The sequence below is a fragment of the Talpa europaea genome, assembly GCF_964194135.1.
Source record: "Talpa europaea genome assembly, chromosome: 14".
Taxonomy (NCBI): Eukaryota; Metazoa; Chordata; class Mammalia; order Eulipotyphla; family Talpidae; genus Talpa; species Talpa europaea.
Window position 1 is genome coordinate 12,330,202 of NC_140082.1, and position 12,364 is coordinate 12,342,565.

A 12,364-nucleotide genomic window follows, 5' to 3' on the forward strand; every position below is an offset into this window, starting at 1 on the left:
AGATGTGAAGTTGGGTGTTGTCTTAGCTTGGGTTCCTCCAAGAGCAGAGCCTGAGACTAGGGTTTCCACGAGGGTGGTTTGTTTGGGAAATGATCCCACGGGATAGGTGTGGGGGTATCCCCCCTGAGAAAGAGGGAAAACCAATCTAAGAACTATTCTTAAATTGATTACTGTGGGAAACTGGGGTTCGATCTCACTTGGGACCCCCTGAGATGTAGCGTAGAATATGCCTTAGAAGTACCCACCTGAGAGGTGGAGGAGGGGTGCTTACATTCACTGGTGCCTGTCCCCCCAGTGACACCCCATCAGTCAAGGGTTTCCCTGTGGGATGTTAATGCCCTTGAATTTCCAGGCTTGCTCATGCATCATAATGGCTGCATGGATGCCCAAGGCATCCATGTGTGCCCATCTCTTGTGTGCACATCCCTCTGTGATGCTGAATTTGCAGTACCCTCCATCAAGAGGCACAGCCTATTTCTCCACTCTTTGAAGCAGGGCTTGGGCACGTGGCTAATGTGACATTAATAAGCATAATGCATGTAAAGCCTTCAAAAGTACTTGTCTGTTGGGACTTGTCTTATTTCTTGCTACTTGCAGTGCCCAGTGACTGTGTGAATGGGCTCAGACCAGCCTGTTGGATAATGAAAACCACATGGTAAAGGCATTTCTAATTTTCGAACTTCCATCCACGTGAGGGCGTTGTGGACTTCCAGCTTCAGGGAGGCCAGAACAAACCAGAAAAACTGCTCAACCAATTCAGAGAACCAAGCACAAATAAAGGTGTGCTTTGGGATGGTTTGTTATGTGGTGTGAACTAACTGATGTGCCTTGTAGAGTCACTTGAATTCCAGGATCCAGCTGTGCCAGATGTTAGTTATCCCTAGACTCTTAGGGGTTGTTGTGGTCTACTTATTTTTACTTCATTTTTTAAAAGATTTATTTATTTATGCATACAAGGAATTGGGGTACAGGCCAGAGGTGTGTGGGGGGGTGAGAGGATTCACTAGAGACAGAGTGGGGAGCAGAACGGGCAGATCTACTGAAATACACTGCTGAGGGGAGCAGCGGGCAAGACAGGAGAGGTCTGCTGCACCATGTAGGTCAGCTCCCTTGCCAGTGATCGAACTCGTGCTGCAGAGGCTGTGGATTGCTTCACAGTGCTGTGCTTAACCCCTTGCGCCACCAGGGAGGCCCGCTTCAACTTAATTTGAATTGGGTCTCCATCACTTGAGATGAAAAGGCCCTTGATGATTCAAGGTTAAAATGTGTGTTCTTATTTATGCTTCAGAAAAAGTGGAGTGGTGTGGGGAGAAAGGAGTGGGATGTGGGGTGTAGCCGTTCACATTGAACCTCTCCTGCCTCCATGGGCATTCGTGGGGACTAGTGGTCTCCCTTAATGAACATCATGATGGTGTCACAGTCCTTGATCTGCAGGTCGGAAAGGGTGCTGTTATTCCACACCTTCCGATCTGGGAGCTTCAGGGTCTGGCTGTTGGCGAGAGGCCCTCCCGCCTCCTCAATCTTATATTTCAAGTCACGGATGGTGTCATCAGGCTCGACGGCGTAAGATTTGCTGAGGCCACTGGCCTCCTTCACAAAGACCTGGATCTCCGGAGGGAAGGTCTCTAGCAACCAGACGCGCACCTTGGAGAAGATCCCGTAATCTGCCAGGGTCTTCCGGCTGCTCAGCAGCTGCCGCTCCTCCCCAGGCTCCTGGAAGGAGAGACGCTGCCTCCCACTGCAATAATATTTCTTCTTGAGCTCCGCTTTCATCTTCCAGATGGGCTGGTAAGGGTTCACCGAGAGGGTGTGGGCTTTCTCCCCTCTCTGTCTCACTGTCACCAGCACATCCCTGGCTGGCTGCAAGGCAGGAATAGATAATACAAGGGTAGCTGGTGGCCATGGCAGTCTGTGGTTTCTGTCTCCTTCCCCTTCTGGCTACTGACAATATAATTTATTGCCTACTAAGACACTTTTAGAAGTGGAAGGAGCTGTTAGGAATAATGTTCTCAGCCAATAGGCATAAACCAGGACTGTCCCAGGCAAAGTAGAATGTTCGATGATCCTAGACTTTCCGGGGCCTTAAGTCATCTTGTCCTCTGACTCACCTCAACCAGAGGAATCACTAGGAATAGTTTTCCAAATAACACACCTCCTATCTGGACTGAGTTTCCATTCCTCAGATGGAGATAACATTAGCCTGTATTCCATAGGTACATCATGGGGCTGTTGTGAGGTTAGGTGATTTAATGTATGTCAGGCACTGGAATATATAGTCAAGGATATTTACTGTTATAGTAAAATCTGAAACATCCTAAAAACATATCAGAGGGGTACTTAAGTAAGTTAAGGGACTTTCATTCACTGGGTGATATTTTCAGTGGTACAATGGTGATCTTTTCGGTGATCTTTCAGTGATATAGTCACTGAAAAGATTGATTAGATCCAGGATGACTCTATGTCCCTTATCTAGGGCAGCCCTGGTACATGCCCCTTGTCCTGGCATAATTAATAACACCCCATTTCATGCTCCAAAGTATCCCTGGTTCAGACCTAATGTTCCATGCTATGCCTTTTAGGTCTATGTCTGTGGATATGGAATTGTCTTTCAGATCATTTGATTGAGTCATCGAATAACCTGATCATTTAAGCAAATAAAAGTAAAAGCTCAAAACAAAGGATGTACAGACCCAGGCATGCACTTTTGTGCAAGGGGAACACCCATGGAAGAAGGTGTGATAAAGTGATAAGCGGGGGTCGGGCAGGGAACAGTACTGGGAGAATGGGGGTCAGGATGAGAGGAAGACAGTTACTTATGAACCCTTTCCAATAGTTTGGTTTTGAATGTGTGTTGTCTTTTTACAAGACATGAAATACTAACAACAACGCTGCTGCTGATGAGGACGATGACAGGGGGACGGTTCTTGGCAAGAGTTGGAGGACTGTTCCCTGGATCTTGTCTCCTGGGAGACCCCGGTCGACCCACTGGACATTCCACAGAATGGGATGGCTGGGTGACAGGCCCCTTGGATGTGTTACGTATTTGGTCCAGTGGTGGCTGGTTTGCCTATGAGACGAAACTCAGAGTTTTTCCTACAGGATATGAAATGTGGGACGGGCTACAAGATTTCTCTGGGAGTAGCAGGTTGGGGAAATTAGAGAAGATCAAGCAGAGTCCTGATCTTCGAACCCTGCATTGAGACCCAGGAATGCTGAGATTGTGCTGGACGCACCATGTGGAGGGAGGGGGCCTGGGAAGCCAATGTTGCTGCCTACAGTAGCATCTTTCCTATGTTCCTCATTTGTGGATTTTGGGAATGTATTTAGTCATGTGTTGTAATGAAGTACCGAAGGGGACGTATTTTGAGAAATACATTGTTGGGTGATGTCATCATTGAGTAAGCATCATCGAGTGTCATTACAGGACCCAAGGTGGTGTAGCTGACTACACACCTAGGTGGGGGACCACTGTCTACTGTCTGTCCTTGACCACAACATCATTAAGCAACGTGTGAATGTAGTCAGTCTCTTCTTGCTTGAACAACAAGAAGTTGAGCTTTCAACAACCCATAAAATCTTACCTCTCCAGGATGTATGTAGGTTAGTAAATTCTTCGACTATATCCTTCAAATAGCTACTGAGCAGGGCAGACATGGTCTGCCCATTTTACAGATGAAATAACTGAGGCTCAGACACTTAAACCACACAACTGGTTGGCTGGAACGTCTCCATGGAGGTGTTGCCTGTTCTGGGGACTGACAAGTGATGTGACAGAAGTTGGGGAGATTCATGTGGGGCTGAAGTGAGGAGATCACCAAGTCGTTGGTGCGGGTGGGTTGTACCTGTACGTGCCAGCCTTCGGTGGGGTCTTCAGTTCTGCAACAGGCCTGCTTCAGGCAGTGAGCAGCCTCCTTGGCCACCAGGTCCCATCCTCTTGTTTTGCCCAGGTTGTTGGTGGGATCAGCTGGGTCCAGTATAACGGGCCTGGGAGCGAGAAGGAGAGTGAATTTCCATTGCGCTCAAGACTCTGGCCTCTGTCACTCAAGTCTGTGGGATTGTACAAGCCTCTCTGTAGGGAGGTCTCCCCAAAAACTGAATCTCTGGGTTCAAGATTGAAGACAAAGTAGATGTCAGCTCAGTCAGAGTGAATCTCAGAGATTTTGTTGGAATGCTAGGGCAGACATGCCCTCCCTCTTGCACTAGAAGGTATGAGTTCAGTTGAGAATCCTGGAACTGGTGCAGCCATGAAGGAATTAGCCTGAATTCAATAGTAAAACTGGGAAGGGCAGAGCTGAGTCACTCACAGAATAGTAACCTGATGACATAACAAACACCTGGATCATGCTATACCTGAAACTTCACTTATTTTCAGCCTTTTCAGCTACAAAAGCCAATATATTTCCTTTGCTTTTAAACTTGTTTGAGTTGGATTTTCCAGTCCTTGCAGCTGAAAGTAGTGCAACCAACATACCCACCTGCTTTCTTTCAACTGTCGTTTGATAAAGGTTCTGATAACCTTATTTTTGAAATCATAGTACTTGGTCCAATATATGCAGATAGCTTCATATTCTCGGAGGAGTTTCATCACAGCTATAAATCCTTCATCCAGGTTGAAGTTCTCACTTTCACTTGTACCCAGTTCCCAGGAGTAGATAGTCAGTAGCTCCATCGCATATTTTGAGGGCAATGCTACTTTTTGATATTTAGGTTTCAAACACTGGAGAGAAGATAGATAGATGAGGCATTTGGGGGGAGAAAGAATATGAGATCATTGCTCTGGGAACTGAAATGTTTTCTGGCCACTCTGTTTTCAGGTACTATTTCATCAACTTCATTTTATATCTGGATTATGGGGCACATCCATAACATTACATGTAGACCCAGCAGCCTGGGGTCCAGATGAAATTATGTCTTGGGGTCATCAAGGTTTTAATTAAAGAGGAAGTTATGGCCTCTTGTGGATCTTCTGGGTCTTAACCCATATTACTCAGTTGGAATGGGGAAGGCAATATAATACAGTGAATATAGGGTATAATTGGAGAAAACAAAAACACACAGACTCTGAAATTATAAAACAATGTCAGAAAAAACAGAAAGGTGAAGAAGACTGGGCGATAATCTGAACTTTCCAATTCTTCCAAAATTTAGAAAGTTATTGCAATTATTTTTATGATCCACAATGCCTGAGGTCTGAAGCCTGTGGAAAACGAGGTTTGTGCACATCAGGAAGCATTTACTTGTCATCGAGCAACCTGCCATTGGAACCAGAGTCTGTAACCGGGACATGATGCCTCAGAAGTTAACAGAACACAGCTGCAACAAACAATAGAGTGCAAAACATTGTCCAGCGCACTATCGTTTACAAACAGCTTCTGATAATCCTAATTCATCTATACGCTAATTCCCCTTATAGGAGGGGGGATACTTTCCAAGACCCCCCATGGACACCTGAAAGCTGCCGATAGTACTGAACCCTGTAGTTGTAGACTATATTTTTTCTATACATACATACATACATACATACATACATACATACATGCATACATACATACATACCTATGATTGTTTAATTTATAAATTAGGTTTAGTAAGAGATCAACTACAATAACTAATAATAAAATAGAATAACTATGGGGCCTCCCTGGTGGCCTCGGGTTTAAGTCTCAGTGCTATCATCTTTGCAGCCTTAGTTCGATCCCTGGCCAGGGAGGTGACCCACATGGCGCAGCAGACCTCTCCTGTCTTGCCTGCTGCTCCCCTCAGCAGTGTATTTCAGTAAATCTTCCTGTTCTGCTCGCCACTCTGTCTCTGGTGAATCCTCTTACTCTTGCACCTCTGGCCTACCTTCCAGTTCTTCTACTTAAAAAAAAGTGAAAGTACTAAAGAAGTAAATTAAAAAAAAAAAATAGAACAACTGTCATAATAGACTGTAATTGAAGTTATGCGAATGTGATCTCTCTCTCTTACTCCATTTAATATTTGCAGATCAAAGGTTGACCTTGAGTAGCTGAAATCACAGAAAGGCAAGATAATGCAAACTGCTGTTCTATTTAACCCAGTCCCTATCCTGAGATAGGTTGGTTCCATTTTTTTCCTCTTTGAAAAATGCTAGGATGCACCCCCCTCCCTCTTTTCCCTGCACCTCCCAACTCAACACCTGTGCTCACACCTGCAGGTACCAGTGCTTCACCAGCCGCAGCAGATTCTTCAGCTTAGCAGGGCGACTCTTCACGAAGTGTCTCTGCAACACCACAAAGCTGGGTGAGAACTCCCCAGGGTGGGAATAGCTGTTTATTAAGTTTTCATAGATTTCTGGTGATGGTTTTGATGTATCTGGACACATGTTTCCTGGGATGAGAAAAAGACCTGGTCAGGAGAATCCAATTTCTGAGGTGAGGAAGATGGAAGGTGTATATAAAAGATCCCAAGCCGTCCTCACTGGAGCTTTATCTCCCTCATTTTACATGCAAATAAGTAGAGGCCTAGAGGGCTTAACAGTCCACCCAACAGTCACATAGATTTTATTTTATTATATTATTATTTTTAAAGATCTATTTATGTATGCACACAAGAACTGGGGTATATGGGGGAGTGTATGTGTGAGAGGATTCACCAGAGACAGAGTGGGGAGAAGAACAGGCAGATAGACTGAAACACACTGCTGAGGGGAGCTGTGGGCGAGGCAGGAGAGGTCTGCTGCACCATGTGGGTTAGCTCTCTGGCCGGCCCGGGATTGAGCTTGTGCTGCTGATAGCTTGATAGCACTTGTGTCTTTAACCCCTGCACCATGAGGGAGGCCCCACAGAGATTTTAAATAACTCGCATTAACCACAGATTTGCCAAGTGTCAGGCATGACTCATGGAGTCCTCAGAACAACTCTATAATATAGGTAAAATTAAGCTGAACCATAGAAAATTGCCTTTTTTTTGGGGGAGGCTTCAAATTTGATAAAATACTGTCAGTTTTCTGTGGCTCAATCCAAATTATTATCCTGTTTAACAGGTTGGTATACTGGGACTTGGAGAGGTTAAATTTCTTGTCCAAGGTCACACAATTACTAAATCTTAGAGTCATATTTGAACACATTAAGAACCCTATTTTTAAAATGATTCTAATTCACTTCTAAACTGCAAAGACCTTCTAAGGGCTTGTTTCCCAGGAAGTCTGAGAAGAACCTGCTCCTTGAGCTGGGTGGGAATCCATTCTCTGGGAAAAGTCCTCTTTCCCCCGAGATAGTGGGACATGGCTGCACAAGCATTTATGGGAGGACTGAACCTTCAAAGTGTCACTCCAGTCACCTCCCTCCACCCCTGAAAAGAGCAAACTCCACTTTCTTCCCATTGGTTTCCACTTTCCCAAACCTCCCCCAGGCCAGCTTGGTGAAGGGCCCCCAGTAGATCTCTGGATAAGACCCAACACTCTTTTTACCTAGAACATCGAAAGCTGGGAGCAGGTCCACCTTAATAGCTTCACTGCGCTTCTTGGCCTGCACATGGAAGGACAAGGATCGGGGGTCCCTCTTCCCCTCTCTGTGGTAGACTATGCTGATGCTGTAGGCCAGTGTCTTGCTATATTGAGTCAATTTCAACTTGATGAGGTCAATGATGACTTTACGGAGCTGCGCCTGGTTTTGGAAGCTGGAGAAGCAGCTGAGGAACAGGACTAAGTCCACGTCGGAAGTATGGTTCAGTGTTGTCCCCTTTCCAGAAGAACCACCCTGGGGAGGACAGCAATATTGAGTTTTACCTTCCCTGAGGCCTAAAGCTTAGAGGTTGGGGGAGAAGCCAGAGGCACCCATGTCAGAATGCTCACATGAAAGTTGTCCTGGTCTCCATCGGACACGGGTGGCCTTTGCTGTGGGCATTACCACCTCTTTTCATGGATTGGAAAATGAAACACCTGATGCTTAATTCAAATGATACAAATGAAATGCAAAACTCCATCCCACCCACACCCTACAGCCCTTCTCTAGAGGCAACCACAGTTACCCTGCCTATTGAATGCTCATTCAATAAATAGACTTCTGATATCTAGACCTGTGCTATCCAACATGGTGGCCGATGGCCACAGGTGAGTCTTTAAATTTAAATTAATTCAATCAAACTGCATCTTTCAGTCTCACTAATCTTGAGTGCCCAATAACCACCCAGGGATAGCAACTATGATTCTGGACAGCACATATAGAGAACATTTTCATCATTGTAGAAAGTTCTATTGGATGGTTCTGGCTACACAACATAATTTTGTGTATGTATTTGTGTATATATCTTGGACACATGCTTTAGGTGTGTGTATGAACACGTTTGTCCTTTAAACTCTTTTATTTTGAAATAATTACAGATTCAAGGAAAGCTGTCAGGAGAGGTGTGCCTTTCACCCAGTGGGCTTTGAGGGTCACAGTTACATAACGACAGTAGAATTCCAAACCTGGAAGTTGATACTGCTGTGGGGTGTGCGTGTTTATGTCATTTATACAGCTTCTTGTAGTCACCACCGAAATCAATATACAGAAATACTCCATTTTACTTTCTCATTCTATTTCTTTGAGGCGGCACCCCTGCCTCCCTGCCACTACCCTTACACCCTGGAAGACACAAGTCTGTTTTCCATCTCCATAATCTTGTCTTTCCCAGAATTATCCAAGTGGAATTATACAGTATGTGACCTTTTGACGCTGACTTCTCCCCCCACCCTCAGCACAATGCCTCTGCTACCACCCATGTTTTGCATGGATTCATAGTTTGTCTGCTGTAATCGCCCTCTTACGACTTGTCATTTTGAAGCAAGAAGTCGCTCAATCTGCTGCTGGGATTCTGCTGTTGCTGGAGCGGAAAGTTCCCAGGGTGTGCTGCTTGCCACAGCAGTAGCCATGGCTGCCTTGACCCCCTTCCCCAACAATAAAGAAAGTCCATGATGGATGGAGTGACAAGCTTCTGCATACAAACTGTGTAAAACCTTACCACGCCTGCAATTCGGGGCTCAGACTTTTAGGAACTATCCCACTGGGCCCACCAGGGTGACAAATAAACCTCTCTCTCCACCTCTCCGAGTGCCGTCTCATTTCTCTGGGAAATAGCAGTAACAATTTCAGTTTTGATTTTGCAGTCCCCAATTGGCCTGTGATTGTTTACTTTTCAGAGTGAACGCTTGCTCTGATGTCTGTCTAGAGTTTTAGTTGTATTTTGCATGAGAGGCCATTTGCAAGCATCTTTCTCCATCTGGGTTGCCACCAGAAGCTTATAATCCCTTTGAAAATAAATGTATTTATTAATGCACAGGAAGATGTTTTCTGAGTACTTGTAAGCATATAAAACGTGATCATAGCCTACTGATGTAAGATGAGCAAGACTGCAGCCATCTTGAGAGATAACTGTCATTTCAAAAGGGCACAGCTAGTTTCGTTTAGGGGCAAAAACCACAAGCCAAGGGTAAACGAAACCTAGCTGGCACCATGAGAGCGATCCAATCAGGGTGGATCCTGCTCCAGGTGTGAAAAAATCCCCGCATCCTGTCAACAAAGTACAAAAACAGCTGGTTGCTCTGGGAGGGGGTCCCTCTCTCAACCTGATGAGACTGCTGTGTCAGTCCTCCAGGCAGAGTTGGGCCCTAGCTTAAGCTAGCAATAAGGCCTTTTTGCTTTTGCATCTCTGGCTCCGTGTGGTCTTTAGGAACCCCGGACAGAGTTGAGGCGCCAACTCCTAACACTAAAATGTGAATAGTGCTTCTTGGTGCATGGTAACTTTGCAGTTTCTGGGGGTACTTTCTTCTTTGTTTTTGTGACGAAGTGTGTGATTCAAAATCATGAAGTAATTTTGACCTCTGATTTCTATGTAGCCTGGAACATTTTCAGCCCATTTCTGGTGCTGATGGGAATTTCCCTTTTCGGTTTTAGATCCTGGAAGCAAAGATGCCTGATAACATAGTTGTAAAGCAGAAAGCATAAGATGCACTTTCTCCAGGAAGTTCATATATTTACAAGTCAGAGTCCAGAAGTGCAAAGTTGAGTTTCTGTTCTGAAGCTCTGGGTTTGTTGAGAGCACCCTGGATCCTTGGTTTGAATGCTTAAAGGTTCTTTAAGGAGATATGTCTTTCCTTTTCAGTCTCACCCTTGGGAGCTGTTACCATTCTCAGGAAATGCCTAATTTACTAACGTTAATGCTAAGTGGTCAGGACACTGTTGTTTAGATACATTCAGATTTGAATTACAAGTGAGTCCTTTCCTAGGTGAAATCAAGCTATAAAAGGGTGTTGAATTACATGGTCATTCTCTAAAAACCCATTTCACTGAGGAAATACTCAGCTATCACAAAATTCCTCTGTTAGCACATAACTGTATAATAGAATAGTGTCATTTCAGAGGAAAAAGATAGGCGATCATCTTTATGAGGGATGGAAAGTAGGTTTTCTTAAATAAGACACAAAGTATCAATTTTCTAGAGATCTGCTATCCACATTTCACTGGCCTCTCTGGTTCTCCCAGAGTTGGATCCCAAATCACGCACCTAATTCTAACCACAGAAATAATTAAGATCATGGGGATAACAGTTTATCATCCTTCAGATTTGAGGAGTGATTTACTGTTTAAAAGCACTGTCCCACATTGCATCTCATTTTAACTTCTTATAACAATCCAGGATAAAGAGGAGGAGACTGTCAAGGGGGAAAAAAAATACATAAAAACAAAACAAGCAAGCAAAAGAGGTCGAGACTGAGGTATGACTTAGGAAATGACCCCTCTAAGGTTGTGCATGCCCCAAGCAGCAGACCTGGGAGTCCAGCCCCTGGGGCTCCTGTGTGCTTACCTTGACTATCTTTATCACTCGGGTCGAGCTCAGCAGTGGCTCATCCTGGAAGCAGTGATCCCTTAAGAACTTGCAGATTCTCTGCCAAGCATCCTGCACTTCTTCCTTCCAGTCCCCCTTTGGCTGAAGGCTCTGCTCCACAAAAGTGTCCAAAGAGTCTGAGGGGGTCTCATACAGGCTCTGGGAGGCCTCCATCTCGCCACAAGTCCTGTCTGCCCAGCCCTCTTAAGTGAGCATCCACCTCCCGGCCTTTCGCCAGGGGACTGCAGGACTGGCTGGCACTTTGCTCTTCCTTCCCGGACTGTCTTCCCTGTTTCGGCTGAATGGAAACTGAAACTGAATTTGTTGGTCTGTGGTTTCTGTTTTTGTGTAAGCTGCCAGCAGAAAAAAGACTGGGAAGTGGGACTTTGTGTCCCTTTGGATTTCCCTGACAGACTCATCTAGGAATTTCCCGGTGCCCCGAAGTTGAGGTCTCTCCATGCTCCATTTGCAGCTGCATGGAGAGGAGTCCCCCTATAGCAACTGGATCTTCTCTGCCCCTGGGGTTGAGAGGGGCTGATGTACAGGTGAGGGCGTTGGGAGGCTGAGCCTGAACCCCAGGATCTGTCACAGGGCAACCCCAATGTGTAGTCCTTGGTGTCTTGGGGGGCTTCCCTGGTGGTGCAAGGGGTTGAATCTCAGTGCTATGAAGCTATCTGCAGCCACTGCTGCATGAGTTCGATCCCCGGCCAGGGAGTTACCCACATGGTACAGCAGACCTCTCCTGTCTCTTCCAGGGAACAGACACACATGGTGCAGCGGACCTCTCCTGTCGTGCCCACTGTGCCCACTGCTCTTGCCTTGGTGTCTTGTATCTCTTTGGTCTGGGGTGAAGGTGGGTCCATAAGACCTATTTGTGGAGTTTGTTCAGGACATCCATTCCCACCCCCTCCTATAGATCCTGGGGGCTAGAATGAACTAAGCTCTTTATTTTCTTACTTTTTAATTTTCTTACATCATTGTTCTTTTTTGTACAATATTTGATTTCTCCCCTGAGGTGTAGTCCCCCTAAATCTCCCAGCACCACACCACCCATGAACCATCGCCATAGTCCCTTGTGCTCTTCTCTTCCCTGTTTTGATCCTCTCTCCCTCTCCCCTGCTGTACACCTCAGCTCTATAGTTTGCCTGCCAGTTTTGTCTTTTTTTCTGACACTTTGTTCAGTTTCACTATATTCCTCCTATAAGTGAAACCATCCTATTTCACTGGAAGCTCTTTATTTTCTAAGAGCAAAGGTGTCTACCTCCTTTATTTGCTATTTTGGTCCTGATACTTGGTTAAACATCTTCCTCATTCCCAGTAACTCCAACCCTAATAATTCAGGTGGCAATTAAAAAGGCAAAGCATGTTTATTTCATATCAAAACATTCCAATCTGGGGTACCCGAAGAACCTAAAATGTTCTCCAAGTGAGCCATAGGCAAGGGGTAATTTCTGGGGTCAATATAGCATAAAGAAAAGCCTCAGAGGAATAAGGGAGGCTCCAGAAACAGGGGCAGCAAATTCCAAAGGGAATTAACCAG

The 12,364-nt window shown here is 45.4% G+C and overlaps 1 protein-coding gene across 1 annotated transcript in view; it reads right to left on the bottom strand.

Annotated features, from left to right (window-relative positions):
* The window catches only part of OASL (2'-5'-oligoadenylate synthetase like), a gene marked incomplete at its 5' end in the record, with an annotated part of 31,921 nt that extends 20,923 nt beyond the window's left edge, over nucleotides 1-10,998 (bottom strand). Inside the window, 6 exons of the mRNA XM_084253203.1 lie at nucleotides 1,382-1,860; nucleotides 3,843-3,984; nucleotides 4,476-4,717; nucleotides 6,170-6,348; nucleotides 7,430-7,718; nucleotides 10,804-10,998. Coding sequence (XP_084109329.1) covers nucleotides 1,382-1,860; nucleotides 3,843-3,984; nucleotides 4,476-4,717; nucleotides 6,170-6,348; nucleotides 7,430-7,718; nucleotides 10,804-10,998 — 1,526 coding nt within the window. The remainder of the gene's footprint in view (nucleotides 1-1,381; nucleotides 1,861-3,842; nucleotides 3,985-4,475; nucleotides 4,718-6,169; nucleotides 6,349-7,429; nucleotides 7,719-10,803) is intronic.
* Nucleotides 10,999-12,364: the final 1,366 nt, after the last annotated feature.